General features: G+C 43.8%; 1 protein-coding gene across 4 annotated transcripts in view; it reads right to left on the reverse strand.

Annotated features, from left to right (window-relative positions):
• znf335 (zinc finger protein 335) overlaps positions 1–22,041 on the reverse strand; it is an 83,445-nt gene that overhangs the window by 29,655 nt on the left and 31,749 nt on the right. For all 4 annotated transcript variants that reach the window (XM_041204738.1, XM_041204737.1, XM_041204736.1 and 1 more), the window contains 4 exons: positions 15,022–15,182; positions 10,664–10,893; positions 7,690–7,771; positions 6,256–6,350 (listed from right to left, as the gene is read on the reverse strand). In XM_041204738.1, the coding sequence (XP_041060672.1) occupies positions 6,256–6,350; positions 7,690–7,771; positions 10,664–10,893; positions 15,022–15,182 (568 nt within the window). The remainder of the gene's footprint in view (positions 1–6,255; positions 6,351–7,689; positions 7,772–10,663; positions 10,894–15,021; positions 15,183–22,041) is intronic.

The raw sequence follows: 22,041 nt of genomic DNA on the forward strand, positions 1-22,041 counted from the left end.
GTTTCACCAGTGGTAAAAGATTTTGGGTCCAGTACTAATTAAGCATCTTTTCTAATTTAGTGCTGATGGCAAGCTATGCAAGTGCTTCCTGGCGTTCTCTGGACTTACAGTGATATAGAGGAGCTTCTCTCACCCTGGAGAAATTATTTTGAAGAAGAAAGCACAGATCTCACTCACTATCTGGAGAAAATGCTCACACCAGGAATCAGACATCCACTTCAAAGGAGTGTTCAAATTTGACTGCCTGCCTTTGCAATACCTGGTATAACTAAATTTCTATACTTATTTATTGCCAACAGAACATGGAAGGTGAGAACACTGCAGAATCATATTCTCCACGAATAATGGGTTGGTAGAGAAGGTTAAGTTTGATCTAAAATTAAGGGGACTGCAACATGAGTTACAGACAGGGCAGTCCGAGAACATGTCGACAAGCAGTTGGAGCGAGCCTTCAATTCCAATGCTACCCAAGATGGATCCAATGTATGCATAGCTACGAGCAGGTGCTACTTCTGTCTTTCTGATGCAACAATTATCTGTAGCCTCATGGCCCTCGCTATCATAATACTTTTACATAAAATTCCAACAACTCTAACAGGAATATTAACTTACAGGGGAGGCAATGGTGTATTGGTATTGTCATTGGACTAGTATTCCAGAGACCTGGGGTAATGCTCTGGGTTCGAAACCCATCACGGCAGATAGTGGAATTTGAATTCAATAAATATCTGGAATTAAAAATCTAAGGATAACCATGAACCCATTGTCGATTGTCATAAAAGCCCATCTGGTTCACTAATGTCCTTTAGGGAAGGAATCCGCAATCCTTACATGGCCTACGTGACTCCAGATCCACAGCAATGTGGTTGACTCTTAACTGCCCTCTGAAATGGCCTAGCAAGCCACCATTAAAAACAAGTCTATAAGGGATGAAACCGGATGGACCTCCCAGCATCAACCTAGGCACCGGAAATGTCAATGGCAAATCCAGCCCTGTCAACCCTGCAAAGTCCTTCTTACAAACATCTGCCAGATTATGCCAAAATTGGGAGAGCTGTCTCACAGATGAGTCAGGCAACAGCCTGACATAGTCATACACATGGAATCATATCTTACAGGTAATGTCCCAGACACCACCATCACCATCCCTGAGAAGCCTGTCCCACCAGCAGGACAGACCCAGCAGAGGTAGACATTCAGGAAGGGGTTGCCCTGAGAGTCCTCAACATCATCTCTGGACCCCATGAAGTCTCATGGCATCAGGTCAAACAAGGGCAAGGAAACCTCCTGCTGATTACCACATACCGTTCCCCCCTCAGCTGATGAATCAGTGCTCCTCCATGTCGAACATGACCCATGGAATCACTGAAGGTGACAAGAGTGCAGAATGTGCTCTGGGTGGGGGACTTCAATGTCCATCACCAAGAGTGGCTCATTAGCACCACTACAGACTGAGTTGGCTGAGTCCTAAAGGACATAGCTGCTACGCTGGGTCTGCAGCAGGTGGTAAGGGAACCAACAAGAGGGAAAAACATACTTGACCTCGTCCTCACCAACCTGCCTGCCACAGATACATCTGTCCATGACAGTATCAGTAGGATTGATCACTGCACATTCCTTGAGACAAAGTCCTGTCCTCATTTTGAGGATATCCTCCATCATTTTGTGTGGCACTACCACAGTGCTAAATGGGATTGATTTCAAACAGATTTAGCAAATCAAGACTGGACAACCATGAGGCATTGTGGGCCATCAGCAGCAGCAGAATTGTACTCAACCACAATGCGTCACCTCATGGCCCGGCATATCCCCAAATCTACCATCAGCACCAAGCCAGGAGCAGCATCAGGCATACCTAAAAATGAGATGTCAACCTGGTGAAGCTACAACATAGGACCACTTGGGTGCCAAACAGCAGAAGCAGCGATAGACAGAGCAGAGCAATTCCACAACCAACGGATCAGATCCAAGTTCTGCAGTCCTGCCACATTCAGTCGTGAATGGTGGTTGTCACGAAACCATAATATTTTTCACAATATTATTGAGGGTTTATAGTTGTCTGTGTGGCTGATTTAATTAAATTAGAGTCAGATAGACTGCAAGGTTGAAGTTATCAAAAGAAGTTAGGTGTAAAAAGGCATTTGAAATACTAATGAGTAAGCATGGATGAGGGCAGCATGTAGGGTGCGAAGGAAATTTGCATTTTAAGATAAGTGGAAAGGTGTTTGTGTTTCAAAGGGATGGTAGGGTGCTTACAACCAACAAGATAAATAGGGCAAGGTTATGTTATTTCTTTTTCCCCAAAAGGAAAGAGGCCATATTGACAACATGAAAGATTTTTATATTATGGGAAAAGTAAATTTCCAAATACCTGTAGAACAATGGAATTTACAGATTAAAGAGAGAGAAAACATATATAAAGAGGGATGGAAGACTCTGTCGGGGCATGGCCATGTGAGATTAATAGGTACACTGCGTGAAACAGTCCTTGGGGAAAAGCCTCCAGCCACTTTAGCAGAAGTCTGCTGTGTCCAATAACTGAATTTGTGTTAAAAGCCCTTGGAATTCCACTGTTGAGTGGGTGTTGTGGTAACCTTGCTGGGTTGATTTTATAAGTTCAATCTATTTTGGGCTGTTGCCTTAAAAGGGGCATGTAGTTGGAAACCTACTTAATTAAGAATTTTGGGAACTGTTAAGACTAAATAAACATGTAACTGTAATCTTGTGTGTGTTTATTATTTTATTTTTTCCCTTCTGTTAATAAATATTTTAATTTAATTTTAAACTCTCTAAAGGTGTTAATAGACGTAATTCTTTTGAATTCAGTGCATAAGTCTTCTCGCAATAAATACAAATTGCAAAACCATTGGGATAGCATGGCCAAGTTTCCCTTGTGGATTTGGTTTGCCTGGCACATCTCACCTATGTCATAACATGGTAGCCAATAAAACAACTCACTGGAGGAGAAGGCTCCCAAATATCCCAATCCTCAATGATTGGGGAACCCAGCACATCAGTGCAAAAGAAAAGGCTGAAGCATTTGCAACAAATTTCAGCCAAAAGCCACAGCCTCCTCCAGAGATCCCTAGCGTCACAGATGCCAGTTTCAGCCAATTCCATTCACTCCATGTGATATCAAGACACGGCTGAAGGCACTGGATACTGCCAAGGCTATGGGTCCTGACAATATTCTGGCAATATTACTGAAGACCTGTGCTCCAGAACTTGCTGCACCCCTAGCCACGCTGTTCCAGTACAAATATAACACTGGCATCTACCCGGCTATGTAGAAAATTGCCCAGGTACATCCTATGCTTAAAAAACAGGACAAATCTAACCTGGCCAATTACCGCCTGATCAGTCTACTCTCAATCATCAGTTAAGTGATGGAAGAGGTCATCAACAATGCTATCAAGCAGCAATTGCTTAGCAATAACTTGCTCATTGATGCTCAGGGTCACTAAGCTCCTGACCTCATTACAGACTTGGTTCAAAACAGTTGCACTCCAGGGGTGAGGTGGGAGTCACTGCCCTTGACATCAAGGCAGCATTTGACCGAGTGCGGCATCAAGGAGCCCTAGCAAAACTGGGGTCAATGGGAGTTGGGGGAAAACTCTCCACTGGTTGGAGTCATACCTAGCATAAAGGAACATGGCTGTGGTTGTTGGAGGACAATCATCTCAGTTCCAGGACATCACAGCAGGTGTTACTTGGGATAGTGTCCTGGGCCCAACCATCTTCAGCTGCTTCATCAATGACCTTCCTTCGGTTCAGAAATGGGGATGATTGCACGATGTTCGGCACCATTTGCGACTCCTGAGATAGAGAAGCAGTTCGGCTCCAAATGCAGCAAGACCTGGACTGTATCCAGGCTTGGGTTGACAATTAGCAAGTAAAATTCACACCACACAAGTGCAAGGCAATGAGCATCTCCAGCAAGAGAGGATTTAACCACTGCCCCTTGATAATCAATGGCATTACTTTCACTGAATCCTTCACTATCAACATCCTGGGGGTTACCATTGATCAGAAATAGACTAGCCATATAAATACTGTGGCTACCAGAGCAGGTCAGATGCTAAGAATGCTGCAGTGTGTAACTCACCTCTTGACTCCCCAAAGCCTGTCCACCATCTACAAAGGCACACGTCAGAAGTGTGATGGAATACTCTCCACTTGCTTGGATGAGTGCAGCTCCAGTAACACACAAGCAGCTTGACACCATCTAGAACAAAGTAGCCCCATCCACAAACATTGACTCCCTCCACCACCAACACACAGTGGCAGTAGTGTGTACTATCTATCTACAAGATGCACTGCAGAAACTCACCAAGGTTCCTTAGCTCCTTCTAAACCCACAACCACTACTATCTAGAAGGACAAGGTCTGCAGACACATGGGAACACCACCACCACCTGGAAGTTCCCCTCCAAGCTATTCACCATCCTGACTTGGAAATATATCACTGTTCCTTCAGTGTTGCTGAGTCAAACTGCGGGAAGTACCTTCCAGACAGCACTGTAGGTGTACCTATACCACATGGACTGCAGCAGCTCAAAAGGGCAGCTCACCACCACTTTCTCAAGGGCAATTAGGGATGGGCAATAAATGCTGGCCTAGCCAGCAATGCCTGCATCCCATGAATTAATTAAAAAAAACTCTCACCATCTGCCAGCTTAAGACTGCATGGTCTCAAGATAATTCAATCATGGCAAATGGGTCAGCTCAATTATAAAGGATATCCTCCAACAGAACAAGAACCCAAAAAAAAATGATCAAAAGAAAACCTTGATTTGGCTGTAGTAAAAGCAGCAGCTCGAAAGTGCCAAGGAATACATGCTTATACAACCTCACCTGACAGCACTCAGTATCACATCACACTACCATATATAATACCACTCACTGGGTTAGAATTTTACCATCCCCACCACCTAGCTGCCTGCTCCTAACCTGGCCACATTTTAACAGGCTGCATGCAAACCCTCTTGCCAATTGAGGTCCTTACCCGTCCAGCCGCAAAATTTTGGCTGATGGATGGTGGTGGCTGGGAAACCCATCAGGTAGGTTTGCTTGAGCCTTGGGTGGGAAAGGGGTGGGAGTGTGCCCCTCCTTTTCTGATCGAAGGGCCCCTCCATCCCAAAGGTCTGCACCCCCCCCACCCTGGCCTGTACACTGTTGCCCCACTCCCCTCCCACCCTAGTCCTGCTGAGAATCTCCCCTGCTCCCCCCACAAAATTTATCTGTCATCCGAATCCAGGATTATCTTCTGGAACTGGATGTAGTCGCAGCAGTGGCCACTGCTCCTGGTGGCCCTACTGGGACCAGAGAGCTGCCAGCCAATCAACATGACTAACACCTCGGAGGCAAGGTTTCTTGTCCAGATGGGGATGGAAGGCCCATCTCAAGACAATTAACTCTAAGAACGTTAAATGGCTGCAGGGCAGCAAGCCAGAGGGGGGGGCAAGTTTTACAGCTGCTTTTTCAGCTGTGGGGCGAAAAACTCCACCACCTATAAAATTCTGCCCATGGTATCAGCAACTGAAGATAAACCAGTGAGCTCAATAGAGAATCTGGGTTGTAATGGATTTTAGGAATTCCACAAAGCATTCATGCTACTACACATACTTTCACATTGAAAAGCACATAAATAATTTGAAACTGCTCTAAATAAATTTAATATATTCTGTTACTCATCTGTCAAAAATGCTTGGTTATGAACTGAATAACATGCTGTAAACCAACAATAACCAAATCTTCTGTCTTTGAACTAGTTCATAGTGTGGAGCTTGCCAGTCAAATATAGAATTTAAATCAATGTTCCATTAATTTCCATATAACTCAAGTTATTGGTATGAACAGGTCTTGGTATCTTGATTTTTGATTTTCCCACTAATAAGGCAACAGTTCTATGAACAGCCAATTATGATCCTTCAGGCCCATGAAATTCAGAGGATAAACAACAGGGATAAAGTATAAGCACAAATAGAGCCAAGGTTCGGTTTGCAATTAGCCCATGAACTATAGTTTGCTCAACTCTGCTTGCCGGTGCAGACACTGCCATTTTTTTGAGAGATTGCCAAATAAAATTCAAAATAAATCTCTTAATATTTTTATGCATGAACAAATTATGTTTCTTTTCAGTTTTATTATTTGGCTTGAATGACTGTATGGTCTATTGATAATGAAACTGGGGAAATAACACTTCCCAAACACACAATTTGTTGAAAGCTTGAAGATTATTTCAAAGTTCTGCACCTGTAATGAATTTGTGACCAGCTCCCTTGGCGTACTCATGTTCAGTAGAAGGTCCAGGGCACTTTGTGCTGTGATTTCTGAGGATTCACTTGTACCTGACAGGCAGAAGATCACATGCTTATTCATCACACTGTATACAGTCAATATATTTTCTCCCAATGGGAGGACTAAGATTAGAAATTCATCAGATAATGAATTACAGGCAGAAATCCATGTGCCACAATAGGACACTGAATTTGTGCATAGATTCAGAAAGATCAGGTATTTGTTCTGCTAAGCAAATGTGGCTAATTCTCAGTTTCTCAAATAGCTATGTGCTTCTCAGCATCAGATCAGAGGCACACAGCAATTTGGGGGACTCGAGGCTCAATAGCTGAACTTATCCATCTAATAACTGGCTACTTGTGCAATTTTGTTTTTAAAAAGAAAATGTTCTCCTGGCCAAACTTCCATTTACATCCTCCCTAAATGTGAGTGCATCCAAAATGCAGATGATTTTTTTTCTAATATGCACCAGAACCCATTTGTCAGCCCTGTCTCATCAATGCATCTTGACTTCAAGTCCAGTAATGCCTGGAGTTGAAATTTCTCATTCTCACATTCAAATCCATCCATGACCTTGCCCCTTCGCAGCTCTATAACCTGCTCCAGCCCTACAGCCCTCCTAGAATTCAACATTCATACAACTCTGGTCTCATGCAGCCATCCATTTCACACAAATCCTGCACCCCCCCCAAAATCTGAGTCCCCCCCCAACCCCCACCACCACCCCACCTGCTTCCTTTGTTTCACTATTGATAGTCATCAGAGCCTAAACTCTGGAATTCACTCCCTAAACCCCTCTCTCCTCTTTTTAGACACTCCTTGAAGCCTACCTCCTTCTTTAGTTTGGTGTCAATTTTTGTCAGAGTGTGCTGCAGTGAAGCCCCTTGGCACATTTTACTACAAAGGCACTATATACAGGTTAATCATCCTTTATCCAAAACCCTAAGAGCTGATTGCATTTCAGATTTTACATAATTTAGGTTTTTGGATACCACATATAAACTTACATTATAATAGCCTGATCCTAGGCTAGCTATAGTCTAAAGTAAATAAAATGGCTCGAAAAGTAAGATATATCACTGAATAATAAACACAGGGTCCCTATAAGAAGTTTTTTTTGACATGTTCACCACAAAAATCGCAGGTTAACCGTGCAGACAAACAGCTAGACTTCCCATGCTAAAGGTGAGGTTCAGAAAAAATTAGGTTTTTGGATGTGATAGATTTTCAGTTTTATAGATAGTTAACCTGTAAATACAAATTGTTGTTGTCTGCATACTTTAGGGACATATGATTACACTGAAAGGACCACAGAATCAGAAGACAGAATGGGATTTGTTTTTAAACTTTGAAAAATACTTGACAAACTCCTACCATGGAGTCACGTACCTTGTTCATAAATGATAGTAGCAGTTCCCAAAGAATCCTGGTTGACCATTGATGTTGGAATCGTCTGGTAGGTCAGGGGTATCTAACAATATAAATGTACAGAATTTCAGACAGAGTTCATTCAGAAAAAAAAAATCATTTCTAGCAAGGCAATGTCACTGAATCTGGTTGCTAACTGCTTTGGTCTCTCTGAATTATGTGGGACTAGAGATTTGGAAGACTCATGTCTCATGCATGGGATAAGTGCTACATGGAACTGCTAGAACCTAAATTTTGAAATGTGCAACAGTTAAAAGAACATCAATTTAGTGTGACCCCGAAGCCCATGGTAATCTCCCACACCCAAATGGGTATCCATTATGACATCAGTGGTGAGGACAAACCAATTTCCACATTAAACCAATGGTTTAAGAATAGATTCTAACATTGAAATATATAGCAAGAGTAGAAGAGACTTTATTTGTATAATAACCTGCCCTCACAAAGTCCCCAAGTGCTTCACAATCAATAGATTTATTTTCAAGTGTAGTCACTGTTTGTGAGTAAACACAAACTAGGTTAGTACACAGCAAGATACCACAAACAGTAACTGAAATGAATGACCAATGAACCTGTGCAGTGAACAGTAGGAAACAGCACTGCATATTTCTAATTTTACTGTAAATCCACAAAAACATGACAAAAAACATTGTTAGTTTGAGAAATGGTGGTGGAAGAAAGAGATGAGAGGTGGTAAAAAGCAGAAAGGAAATATTTACATAAAATAATTTAAAAGACAAGGACCAAGAGTAATTGATGAATTTAGTTATCCAATGAACTTCTTGATATTACACAAATATTAAATAAATCACAGAAGTACTGTTTCTGAAATTGTTGGCTTTAGAAAGTAGGCACAAGCTTGCAAGGTCAATCCCCAAAGGAGCAATTTGAATTAGAAAAGGCATCTTTCTAGAGATTGCTAGGAAATGTTTGTCATTACAATGTATATAGATGGACAGGATTATAATATTCTCTCTGACAGTCTGCTGACAAGAGATAACGTTGAATCTTAAGACTAATGCTGTGCGTGCCACATCACATTTTTTTCAGCCTCTGCTGGGTCATGCTGCCTTTTACAAAATTACTGTACTGTGCTCACAATGTAACAAGTCAAAATGAAGGTTAGATTTTAAACAATTAACCGATCTATTTAATGCAGCAATTTAGTCTCATGCTCCTGTTTATTTCATAAGCTACAGTCTACTGAATTACTGCTTTGAAATACTGGCAGCTTTTCTTATCATTGGATTTTAATCATAGGGTGAAAACCATTGTTTAAAAAGGAGGAATACAGAAATAAGTGGAATATTTTCAAGAATACATTGATAATATAAGGTAACCATATCTCTCGGAGAAAGAAATATAACAGACTTAAAAAGGAACTGTTGTGGGCAAGAAGTTAATTGTAGAGATGAAGAAATTGTAACTGTATTCAAATGTAAATCTAACAGGTAGATCAGAGGAGAATTAATAAGTTAAAAGAGAATAAAAAAACTGGTTGGAAGCTAAAGTAGAAAATTAAATGGGAATTGTGAGGTAGGAGAAATAAATGACAAACTTAAAATATTAAGAATAATCGAAATGACAGGGAGGCTGAGTGTATCAGGCAAGGCACTTAGCTTAAATGGAAGGAAGTTGGTAACAAAACTGGTCACAACTTGGCATCTATTTTTAGGGTGTTCATTAATAGGAGTGGTTCATCAAAATGAGACAATGGTGAATGTAATTTATAAAAATTGAAGTAACAATAATCCCAATCAATGAGTCTGGCATCTAGAATAGGTAAAATTTGAAGAGGGCATCTTGAAGGGTAAAAAGCCAAAAAATGTAGAGAAAATGGGATGCAGAACAGACGTAGCTTAATGTGGATGAATGCGAAGCAATGTCTCAAGAAGGGGGAATAAGCAGTAGGAATATAAGAACAGTAAAGAAGAGGGGTTTTGGATATTGGTGGATGGTTGATTGAAAGCAGTATGTAACAGTAAAGAAAGTGAACAAAATCTTATAGTACATAGCTTGAGCAATGGAACAAAAATCCAGGTGGGCAGAGTGTAATATTCAACTTGTACAGAGCACTGTGCAAAATTCTGACAATCTGTAACTGTTCTGGCTATAGAGAAGTTACAGTGGATGACAATTAAAAATAAGACACTTGAGCTCTAAGACAAAGGAAGCCAGGATGTTTACAACGGAGAAAAGGCAACTCAGGGGAGAACTTATACAACAAAATCCTAATGGATACAAACCAAACCCAAAAAGTTATGTTATATTCCTCCAAAGTCACACAGGTGCAAACTTGAGAATGATGTTAACAGGAAGTTTAAATCTGACTAGCTCATGGAGACTGGTGAATGTGCGGAATTGACAAAGGGCAGGTGCAGTGGCAAATACTGTCAACAAGTTCTTTGGCAACACTCCTTTCCTAAAGAAAGCTGTGCTTTGTCTTGTAAATTATATTTGCAGAAGCGCTTATGGAGAAACTTAAATCCAAATGTTGCCTGCGGGGTTGGGGAAGAGTGAATGTAAGCCAACATTCATGATGTTCAGAGGCTTCTATTGTGGAGAGAAAGGGAGAGTTGGTAGCACCAAGATTAAATAATTTTGATATGCAATACATTTTATTTTTAGGGGCATATGGTGGACTGAGTGAGAAATTGACAAAGTGAGGCTACCCACATTTTTCGTGGAATGTGATTTCAGAAAGAAAAATTTGTATCTTAAGGTTTTGAATTAGATGATTGGAACCAATTTTATACTTTATTATTCACCATTATGGTGGAGAAAACATAGGAAAACATGGAACCAGTAAGGAAAAAGAAACCTGATACTCACACAGACTCAGTTGTTGAACAGATAAACACAAGTCTAATAAGTTATGCATTGAGAGAGATTATTGAGAACAATCCCAAACTGATGTCTAGAGAGTTGCACTCACAATGGTGTCTCGTATGCTTTCCTGCGTAGACTGCATCTGCTCGTGCTGTTGCTTCAACTCTTCTATCTGCTGCAGAGTGAAGAAAGGCCGACGCCTGCGTGGTGGCTCTTCAGGATGGATTTTTGCCCAATCATCGTAATACTCCTGATGACGGCACTGAACGTGCAGTCGCAAGTTCTTCTTGTGTTTTGTGTTGAAATGGCAGAGATCACAAGAGAATGGCTTCTCACCTATGAGAATGTGCATTGAATGCGAGTAATCCCCTCACAAAAACAAATCGTTCACACTGATAAATGAAACATTCTATTTTAATGGTTTAAAGATAGTGGTTAAAATACTGTACAGGGAACACTGCTCATAGAAAGGAACTTAATTCCATTACTGGAACATTAAACTGCAAATCCCATTAAAGCACATATTGCAGTAACTACATGACACAATTATTACAGCATGACCTTTTCATCTTAGAAACCTGGGTCTGAATCCAGGATTTAGAGTTTACTGGTAAGCTTATAGAGATTAGTCAAATGGATGGGGGGTGCGGGGGGGATGTAAAACAGGAAAACTTCACAACACCTTCTCCAATTCCATCAGATCTCCATATATGACATCAAACTACTCCTCACAATTTTCAAATAGTTGTTCAATAACTAGTGTGGATTTTTAATCATTTTCCATTACAGTCACCACCATTTAAAATGTCCATGTTTAAAGTCAGATAAATCCTTTAAATAGTCAAATAGTGCAAACCATTTTTCATAACTATTATTGTTATCAGTGCTCACAGAGTAAGCACTCTTCTTATTTTCCTGAAATAGCTGTTCAGCGAGTTGTTAAGGTGCAACTTCACTGTATATTTAAATGACCTCTAACTGGTGTCAGGTTACAGCATGCACTGTTCAGCACTGGCTGCTGTTTAAAAAAAAGTTATCAAGCTCACACCTCGTTAAAATGTGGTAACTGTACACTTAATCTTCTAAGTGGAAAGCAATAAAGACACTCAAGCCTGCCATGAAATATGAAACAATAAATTTTGGAAGTACAGTGGCAACTTGTCGAAAATTGGTAGGGAGTTGGATAATGAGGAGGATAGCCGTAAACTGCAGGAGGATGCCAATGGACTGGTCAGATGGGCAGAGCAGTGGCAAATGGAATCCAACCTGGAAAAGTGTGAGGTAATGCACTTAGGGAGGGCTAACAAGGCAAGGGATTACACTATGAATGGTAAGACCCTGGAAAGTACTGAAGATCAGAGGGACCTTGGTGTACATAGCCACAGATCCCTGAAGGTAGCAGGGCAGGTAGATAAGGTGGTTAAGGCATAAGGGATACTTGCCTTTATTAGCCGAGGCATAGAATACAAGAGCAGGGAGGTTATGCTGGAACTGTATAAAACACTAGTTAGGCCACAACTGGAATACTGCGTGCAGTTCCCGTCACCACATTATAGAAAGGATGTGATTGCACTGGAGGGTGCAGAGGAGATTAACCAGGATGCTGCCTGGGCTGGAGGGTCTGAGCTATGAGGAAGCATTGGATAGGCTGGAGTTGTTTTCCTTGGAGCAGTGAAGGTTGCGACGCGACCTGATAGAAGTGTATAAGATTATGAAGGGCATAGATAGGGTGGATACGAAGCCAATTTTTCCATTAGTAGAGGGGTCAATAACAAGGGGGCATAAATTTAAGGTAAGAGGTAGAAGGCTAAGAGGGGAGTTGAAGAGAAATTTTTTCACCCAGAGGATGGTGGGAGTTTGGAACTCTGCCTGAAAGGGCGGTTGAGTCAGAAACTCTTGTAACATTTAAGAAGTGTTTAGATATTCACTTGCATTGCCATAGCCTCCAGGGCTGTGGGCCAAGCGCTTGAAAATGGGATCAGTGTAGTCAGATCTTTGTTAACCGGCATGGACATGATGGCTCAAATGGCCTCCTTCTATGCTGTAAACATCCATGAGTCTATTTAATAATTTGGGCAGACTAAAATATCTAATCTGATAAACTGTCTAACACAATTAGCAGACAAGCTGCATTAACACTAATGCATGGACTGTAAGCAGTGGAGGCAGTATTACTATATTAACATATTTCAGATACCCATTAAATAGGTTATTATTCAGATCAGTACAACACAGTAAAACACAATAAACTGTTACTTATGTGGTCCAAGTAAACGTACTAGCAAAATGCCTTATCTAATGTGCACATTCCATCTCTCACAGTAATCACCATGCAGAAACACTTCCTCCTCAAACCACACACCAATTTATGTTTCCAAATATGATGTGATAGAAACATGACAAGTATTGTGCAGAAGGTTATGAGGACCAGGGGAAAAAAATCAACACATTTGAGCAAAGCAGAGTACTATCCCTGAATGAAAGAGTGTATTTTATACAAGCTACAGTAACATTTTGAAATAACTGAAATAAGAATAACATGCAAAGTCTATATCTTCAGTATCAGTTGCTTCCCCATATTAAAGAGCATGTATTAGTGTAATACAAAGAGTAATGAGAATACTTTGCTTCCTTTAAGAGTCAGCATGGTTTCGTGAAAGGGAAATCATGTTTAACCAATTTTTTGGAGTTTTTTTTGAAGGAGTCACATGTACTGTGCATAAAAGGACTGTATTTAGATTTCCAGAAGGCATCTGATAAGGTGCCACATCAAAGGCTATTGCTGAAGATAAATGCTTATTTTGTAGAGGGTAATATATTGGCATGGATAGAAGATTGGCTAGCTAACAGGAAACAGAGGATAGTCATAAATGGGATTTTTCTGGTTGGCAGGATGCGACGCGTGGTGTGTCACAGGGATCGGTGCTGGTGCCTCAACTTTTTACAATTCATATAAATGACTTGGATGAAGGGATCAAAGGAATGGTTGCTAAATTGGCTGATGAGACAAGGATAGGTAGGAAAGTACGTTGTGGGGAGGATGTAAGGAGGCTACAAAATGGCATAGATAGGTTAAGTGAGTGGACAAAGATCTGGCAAATGGAGGATAATGTGGGCAAATTTGAAATTGTCCATTTTGACAGGAAGAATAAAAAGGAAGTGTATTATCTAAATGGTGAGAGTTTGCAGAGCTGAGATTCAGAAGGATCTGGGTGTCCTAGTGCATGAATCACAAAAGGCTAGTATGCAGGTACAGCAGGTAAATAGAATGTTATCATTTACTATGAGGGGAATTGAATACCAAAGTACGGAGCCTATGCTTCAGTTGTACAGGGCACTGAAGGAACCACATCCAGAGTACGGTGTACAGTATTGGTCTCCTTATTTAAGGAAAGCTGTAAATGCATTAGAAGCACTTCAGAGAAGGTTTACTAGGCTAATACCAGGAATGGGTGGGTTGTCTTATGAGGAAAGGTTGGACAGGTTAGGCTTGTATCCATTGGAGTTTAGAAGAGTAAGGGGTGACTTGATCAAAACCTTTAAGTTCCTGAGGGGTCTTGACAGGGTGGATGTGGAGAGAATGTTTCCTTTTGTGGGAGAATCTAGAAATAGGGGTCACGGTTTAAAAATAAAAGGTCGCTCATTTAAGACAGAGATGAGGAGAAATTCTCTCTCTCAGTGGGTCATGAGACTTTGGAACTCTCTTCCTTAAAAGTCAGTGGAATCAGGGTCTTTGAACATTTTTAAGGCAGAGCTAGATAGGTTCTTGATTAACAAGGAGGTGAAAGGTTACCAGGGATAGGCAAGAGTTTACAATCAGATCAGCTATGGCGGAGCAGGCTTGACGGGCCAAGTGGCCTACTCCTGCTCCAAGTTCATATGTATAAACATCGTGATTCAAAAACTTAATGTTTGCTTGAAAGAAATGAAATTATATCCTTTCCTTGAAGGGAAATATTAGCCCAGAAGAGGGGAGGGCTTGGTGGAACTGAAAATTATTTCATTGTTGAGTATTTTCTCCTAAAAGAATTAGAGAGAGGAAAAAGTTAGAGAAAATACACCTTTTCTCAATGAGACGGCATCAATTTTGTTCCTTAAAAATTAATCTCCAGGAGACCCACTGGCCAGAAAAAAAAGGGTGCAATCAACAGACTGGCTCTAGCTAAGTGTTCTTGATCTGACTGTGAGAGAATCAACTTCACTCCTGATCCCAGCACCAAACAACTACAAAGGTCTGCATTGTTTCATCTCCCTGCCAATAAAAAACATTATGGAAGTGTTTTAAATATGATTGACTAAACAGAGTTTTCCAACTACTTTGTTGGAGGTGGGTGGGAGTGGTGGTGTGTTCGGGAGCTGCTACATGTGCCTTTTGTTTAAAGCATCTTTCTCTTCAATTAAATTTCCTGGCTGAAGGTGATAAATAGCTAAGAAGCAACAGAGAAACCCTATCTCTCACCTCACCTGTGTGTTTAATGGCAACATGAGAAACCAGAAAGTCTTCTTTAATGGTGGAGTACTTGCAGAAGTCACATTTAAATGGTTTATCTGTGGTATGCGAAAGCTGGTGGTTAAGGAGGAGCTTCTTGTTCTCACAGACATAGTCACAGAATTCACATTTAAATCTAGAAAGCAAAACAAAGATTAAATACAGGAAAGCAAATACTGCTCATTGTCTAACCAGAGTACACCTACTGGACTGAAAATATACATACATATTTTATAAAATAAATTTGAGAGAATAACGCACTGACATCAATTATATATCAATGATTTAGACTTGAATGTTGGGGGCATAATTCAGAAATTTGCAGAGAATTCAAAAATTGACCATGTGGTTGATAATGAAGAAGAAAGCTGTAGTCTGCAGGAAAATATCAATGAACTAGTCAGGTGGCCAGAATGGAAAATGGAATTCAAGCCAGAGAAGTATGAGGTTATGCATTTAGGAAAGGTAAACAACGGAAGGGAATGCAAAATAAATGGTAGAAACAGAGGGATCCTGGTGTACATGTTCGCAGATCACTGAACAAAGCAGGTCAGGTAGATAAGGCAATTAAGAAGGCATACAGGATTCCTTGCTTCATTAGCCAAGGCATAGAATATCAGAGCAGTGGGGTTATGCTAGAACTATATAAAACACTAGATAGGCCGCAGGTAGGGTACTGCAAGCAACTCTGGTCAGCATATTACTGGAAGGATATGATTTCACCAGAGAGAATGCAGAGGAGATTTATGGGGATATTGCCAGGAATGAAGAATTTTAACTCTGAGGGTATATTGGATAGGTTGGGGTTGTTTTCGGAGGGGAGATTTAATTGAGATGTATAGAATTAGAGACTAAAGTGAAATGGATAGTAAAGACCGATTTCCCTGTCAGAGAGGTGAATAACCTGGAGGCACAGACTGAAAGCAATCGACAGAAGGGTTAGGTAGAGACAGAACCTCATTGCATTTTAAGAATTACTTGAATATGCACTTGAAGTGCTGTAACCTACATGGCTATGGACCAAGAGCTGGAAAGTGGGATTAGGCAGGATAACTCTATTCAAGCTGGCAAGGATATGATGGATTGAATGGCCACTCCCTGTGCTGTAAATTTCTATGAGTCTAATGTGAAGTTGCTCACCCACACAAATTTAATGCTTATGCAAAATATCAAAAGTGCTAAACATTGTTCAGTGGTTAAACTAAACCCTGCCGTGCTTTGCAGCAAATGAACTTCAAACAGAAGACTCAGACATAGGGTGGAATATTCCGTGCCTGCTGGCAGCAGGTGTGATATGTGGCATGCACAGACAAAATGGTGCAATCGGTTTCACGACAGCAGGAAGGCAGGTCGCGATCGTCCGCTCAGCACACCGATGGTCGTCGGGGAGCTCACTGTAATGCATCAGCATATCATTAAAAAGCCATCCCACCAGGATCTTGCACCCCCGCCGGATCATCCGTCCGTGTCGGCAGGAAAGCACGTTGACGTGTTTCACGACAGTGCACAAGCGATGTGCACTTGGCGGCCTTGAGGTGAGTGAACAGCATCGTTCTGCAGCTTGCCAGAGTCACCCTTGATTTGCAGGCTTCAGGGGCACAGGGCTGAAGTGCCACTCTGGCAACTGTGTTGGAGCTGGGATGTGGGGTGGGGGGTGGGGAGGGGACAGCTGGTGCCCGGCCTCGGAGGTGACTGTTGTCCGGAGTGGGGGGGAAGAGGTGGGGTGGTCAACTGCTGCCCTAGCCTTGGATCCCACAGACAATAAATCGAGGTGGGGGCAGGGTAGGTGAGGGAAGTGGCCACAAGTAGGGTCACCTGTATAAGCTAACCATTCCTCTGCCTGCCCATCCAAACAAACAACGCAGAGGCACCAAAGTAGTACAAAGCGCCCCAGGCCTTACACCCCCCTCCCCTGCACAGACTGCGAGTCCGCCACCACTTTATTGGACCGTGTATCAGTTGGACTATACACACATTGTACAATCTCCTCGCCAACACTGGCCATGTAGCAGTCACTGCTGGAGGTGCTCACAGCCCCTTGCAATCTCAGCATCCTGGTTAGGAACTGTCTCCCCCATGTCGCAGGCTGACAGGGCAGCCGTACAGCAGCCTCATCTGTGGCCATCCAAAGGGAGGCCAGCACTGGGAAGCGTTAAGGGGCTGTCACAAATGGCCAGGAAAGGTGCTAAGTACACCCATGCTAACACCTGTCTCTTTCATGCCGCAGGAGGACCGCATCAGAAGCATGGAGCCTGGTGACCTAGCTGTAGGAATGATGGCTGACAGAGAGCAAAGAAGACAAAGGAGAGAGTGACTGAAGCTCCTGGTCACGCAAAGGCAGGAGCAGCAACCTCAGGAAGAAGGGGCAGCTGGGGCTCCAGCACAAGCTGCCCAGGAGTGACAGCGAGCCATGGCTGGTTGGCGCCTAGTGACACCCAGGGTCTATAGACACCGTCTGTCATTCCCGCAGATGACCGAGAACTATTGTCATTGAAGACTGCACATGTCTAGGAATCTGGTCGTTCACATAGAAACGTAGAAAATAGGAGGAGTAAGCCAATCGGCCCTTCAAGCCTGCTCCACCATTCATTATGATCATGGTTGATCATCCAACCCAATAGCCAGCTCCTGCTTTCTCCCCATACCCTTTGCTCCCTTTCGCCCCAAGAGCCATATCTAACTCCTTCTTGAAAACATACAATGTTTTGGCCTCAACTACTTTCTGTGGTAGCGAATTCCACAGGCTCACCACTCTCTGCGTGAAGACAATTCTCCTCATCTCAGTCCTAAATGGTCTACCCTGTATCCTCAGACTGTGACCCCTGGTTCTGGACTCCCCCACCATTGGGAACATCCTTCCTGCATCTACCCTGTCTAATCCTGTTAGAATTTTATAGGTTTCTATGAGATTCCCCCCTCATTCTTCTGAACTCCAGCGAATATAATCCTAGCCGACTCAATCTCTCCTCATATGTCAGTCCCACCATTCCAGAAATCAGTCTGGTAAACCTTTGCTGCACTTCCTCCATAGCAAGAACATCTTTCCTCAGATAAGACCACCAAAACTGCACACAATAATCCAGATGTGGTCTCACCAAGGCCCTGTATAATTGCAGCAAGACATCCCTGCTCCTGTACTCGAATCCTCTCGCTATGAAGGCCAACATACCAACTGCCTTCTTTACCACCTGCTGCACCTGCACGCTTACCTTCAGCGACTGGTGTACGAGGACACCCAGGTCCTGTTGCACATTCGGCTCTCTCAATTTATAGCCATTCAGACAGTAATCTGCTTTCCTGTTTTTGCTACCAAAGCGGATAACCTCACATTTATCCACACTATACTGCAAGTGCCATGCATTTGCCCACTCAGTCAGCTTGTCCAAATCACACTGAAGCATCTCTGCATCCTCCTCATAGCTCACCCTCCCACCCAGCTTTGTGTCATCTGCAAATTTGGAGATATTACATTTAGTTCCCTCATCTAAATCATTAACATATATTGCGAATAGCTGGGGTCCCAGCACCAATCCCTGTGGTACCCCACTAGTCACTGCCTGCCATTTGGATAAAGACCCGTTTATTCCTACTGTTTCCTGTCTACCAACCAGTTTTCTATCCATCTCAATACACTACCCCAATCCCATGTGCTTTAATTTTACACATTAATCTCTTCTGTGGGACTTTGTCGAAAGCCTCCTGAAAGTCCAAATAAACCATATCCACTGGCTCCCCCTCATCAACTCTCCTAGTTACATCCTCAAAAAATTCCAATAGATTTGTCAAGCATGATTTCCCTTTTGTAAATCCATGCTGACTCTGTCTGATTCTGCCACTGTTTTCCAAGTGCTCACTTACTGCAGGACCTGGCGTCAAGGGGACATGGAGGTTATCCACTGCCAGCAGCTATGAAAGTGACCGTGGCGCTCAATTTTTATGCTAGTGGCTCCTTTCAGAGCTCCAAAGGTGACCTCTGGGGGATATCACAAGCTGCCACCCACAAATACATCCATGAGGTCATGGATGCCATCTGCCTGAGGACACACAACTTTATGCATTTCACCCGGGACCAGGACAGCCAGGATGCAAGGGCCATTGGATTCTCCAAGATTCCCACTGGTGCAGGGTGTGATTGACTGCACCCATGTGGCGCTTAGGTCTCCATCACTACGCACAGTAGGCTACATCAACCGCCACTCACTGGATGTGCAACTGGGGTTGTATGTGACCACCAGAAACGCATCCTGCAGGCGTGTGTGCACAGCTTCCAGGGAGCATGCATGGCGCCTTCATCCTCAGTCGGTCACAGATCCCTGGAGTCTTCCAGGGTCCACAGAAGCTGCAGGGATGGTTCCTCAGGGACGAGGTCTACCTGCAGAGGCTGTGGCTGATGACACCTATGCAGCGGCCTCAGACTGCAGCAGAGAGAGATAGTATAAAAGAAGCTCATGCTGCAGCTCGCAACTTGGTGGAGCATACCATTGGGATGCTGAAGATGAAGTTCCAGTGCCTGAACCAGTCTGGTGGAGCCCTGCAATACAGTCCGCAGAGGGTGTCACGCAATATCATCGTCTGTTGCGCCCTTTACAACTTGGCGCTCCAATGGGGAGACGAGTTGGCTGAGAAAGAGATGGAGGAGCTGCACGTTTCCTCTGATGAGAACAATGCCGACTGGTTTGAGGGTGAGGAGGTCCTCGAAGGCAACGACGATGAGGAAGAGGCCCTCACTGGCTAGACAAGGCAGGTGCGCTTGGGTGGCCTTCATAGCTGCTAGATTTGTGGAGGATGATGACAACATGCAGTGAGGAGACCCCACAGATCCTCACATCGCATATGTGAAAGTTTGACTCCAGCCTGGCTTATGGCAGCATGAATACCCTCCCAGAATGCTCCTGTCTTGGAGAGGTGGTGGAGGCCCTAATAGTCGCTTGATTGCAGGAGGATGATGATGACGACATGCAGTGAGGACACTCCATAAATCTTCATATAGCCTCTGAGAACATCTGACTCCTGTCTGGCCGAGGGTAGCTCACTTCTGCTCCGTAATCAAGGTCATATCATAGAGACGCAGCTGTGAAACTTTAGAAGTTCTGATGCTTTGTCTGCCTTCAGCACCTGAGCCCTTCAGGAGCTGGAGCACAGCATCAGTAGTCACAGATGCTGAAAAGATGGGGGACACCCCCTGCTTAAGAGGTGCTCAGAGCACATCGAGAGAATAAGAGAACTCTGTGTTGCCTGCCCACCACGTTCTGGCAGTAATGATAAGCACTACTGAGGTGCAGGCATCAATAACGTTTGCAGGGAGTGAGAGGCTGGACCATCACTTTGGTCTGAAGGCTGCACAGAACACAGGGAAGAGGCCCTGGACTGAGGCACCTACCTTTATCTTGTGCAGAAATGTTTCACATTCGAGTGACAAGAACACTGCTTATCAGAACAAGGAGCCATAGGCAGGGAGACATTCTTGGGAGTTTTTTTGACAATAGTGAACAGTATATACAGGTGATTAACACCTGTGCCCAGGCCGTGCAACTAATTCTCCTTAACTTTACTAACCCTGCCGCTACGTCTTGGTGCTCCATGGACATCCACAGCGGAGGGGAGGCAGCCTGCTGACTGCGATGACTTTGGCAGGCATCCTCTGGAGGGCCGAGACTTGGAGGGCCCCGGCCTGCTTTTGAGGTCACGCTGTGTGGCAGTGGCACCCTCCTCGGCCTGTTGAGATCACAGGAAGAGGTGGTTGGAATTGCTGGACACTCAGTTATCTGGATGGATGGGCCCTGAGTGTGCATCTGCTGATTCTCCTCCCTATGGGCGCCCAGGGGCTCCAGGTTGACTCCTTGAGGAGCAGGAGTAGCTGGAGTGAGACTGAGCTGCCCAGCGCCCCTCTCACATACACACTGTTGGAGGCCAACTAGGGCATCAACAATGGAGTTCAGCCTGCGCAGCAGTGGAGGAGTGAAGTCCTGGACCCAGGTCTCCATGGCAACTTCCACCCTACCAGTGTTGACCTCAATGCATTGGCATGCCAGAGCTATCACCTGAGCCTGAGGGCAGACGGACTCCTCCATTGTGCCCTGCAGTCAGAGGAGTGTAGTGGACATCCTTTTCTGATGTTCCCAAGGTTGCTTTTGCAGTTTAAGCAACTGTGACATGACTGAGTCCAACGCTTGTCACATGACTCGGACTCAGCAACACTCTGGCCTCCAGCAGCCCTCCGAGTGCCAGACACCTGGCAAGTCCCTCTCGCCACCTGATGTGGATCAGACAGTGCGAAGTGCTCACCGGGTTATGGTCCCGGGGCTACTCCAAAGCTAGGTCCCACCAAGGTGTGTGTCTCTGCGTGCTGGTGGAGGGTGTGGATGAGCGCTGTGATGGGACGTCAGGGAGGGTGCCTCCAGATTTTTCTCCAGAGATTTCTCTGGGGCTTGATTGGAGACCCTGGATCATGGACTCTATTGGCTGGTTGGCAGACGTGCCTGTAAAAGCAAGGAGAGATAACTAGTGCATGGCAGTGGCCTGTGAAAGAGGGCACATCACTCACAGCATGGCTGTCTGATGGATGTTGCACTGCTGAATCCTCACTTGGTAGAGCAGCACTGACCTCACCATCAGCACAGGACTGGTCCCGGTCATTGCTGGACAGCTGGATGGCTCTGTTTTCATGGACTTTGATTTCGGGCATTCTGCCACTGGTCTGCGACTTCTCTCTCTTGTCCTGCATGGATAGAGATGGAGAAAGAGTGAGCAAGACACCTGCCAGGCCAGATGATAAGTATGCCTGGCCTGTCTGGGTGGCGAGTGGTCCCATGGATGGATTGAGGACAATGACAATGTATGTGAGAGAGTGAATGGTGATGTCCTTTGAACCGACAGTGAGTGAGGGCCCTGTGGATGTGTGATAGGTTTGTGAGTGCGAGAGTTGAGAGTGAAGAGAAGAGTGACTTACCCTGGAGGAGATCATTCATCCTCTTGCGCCACTGGGTGGCTGTCCT

The sequence above is a fragment of the Carcharodon carcharias genome, chromosome 14 (assembly GCF_017639515.1).
Source record: "Carcharodon carcharias isolate sCarCar2 chromosome 14, sCarCar2.pri, whole genome shotgun sequence".
Lineage (NCBI taxonomy): Eukaryota > Metazoa > Chordata > Chondrichthyes > Lamniformes > Lamnidae > Carcharodon > Carcharodon carcharias.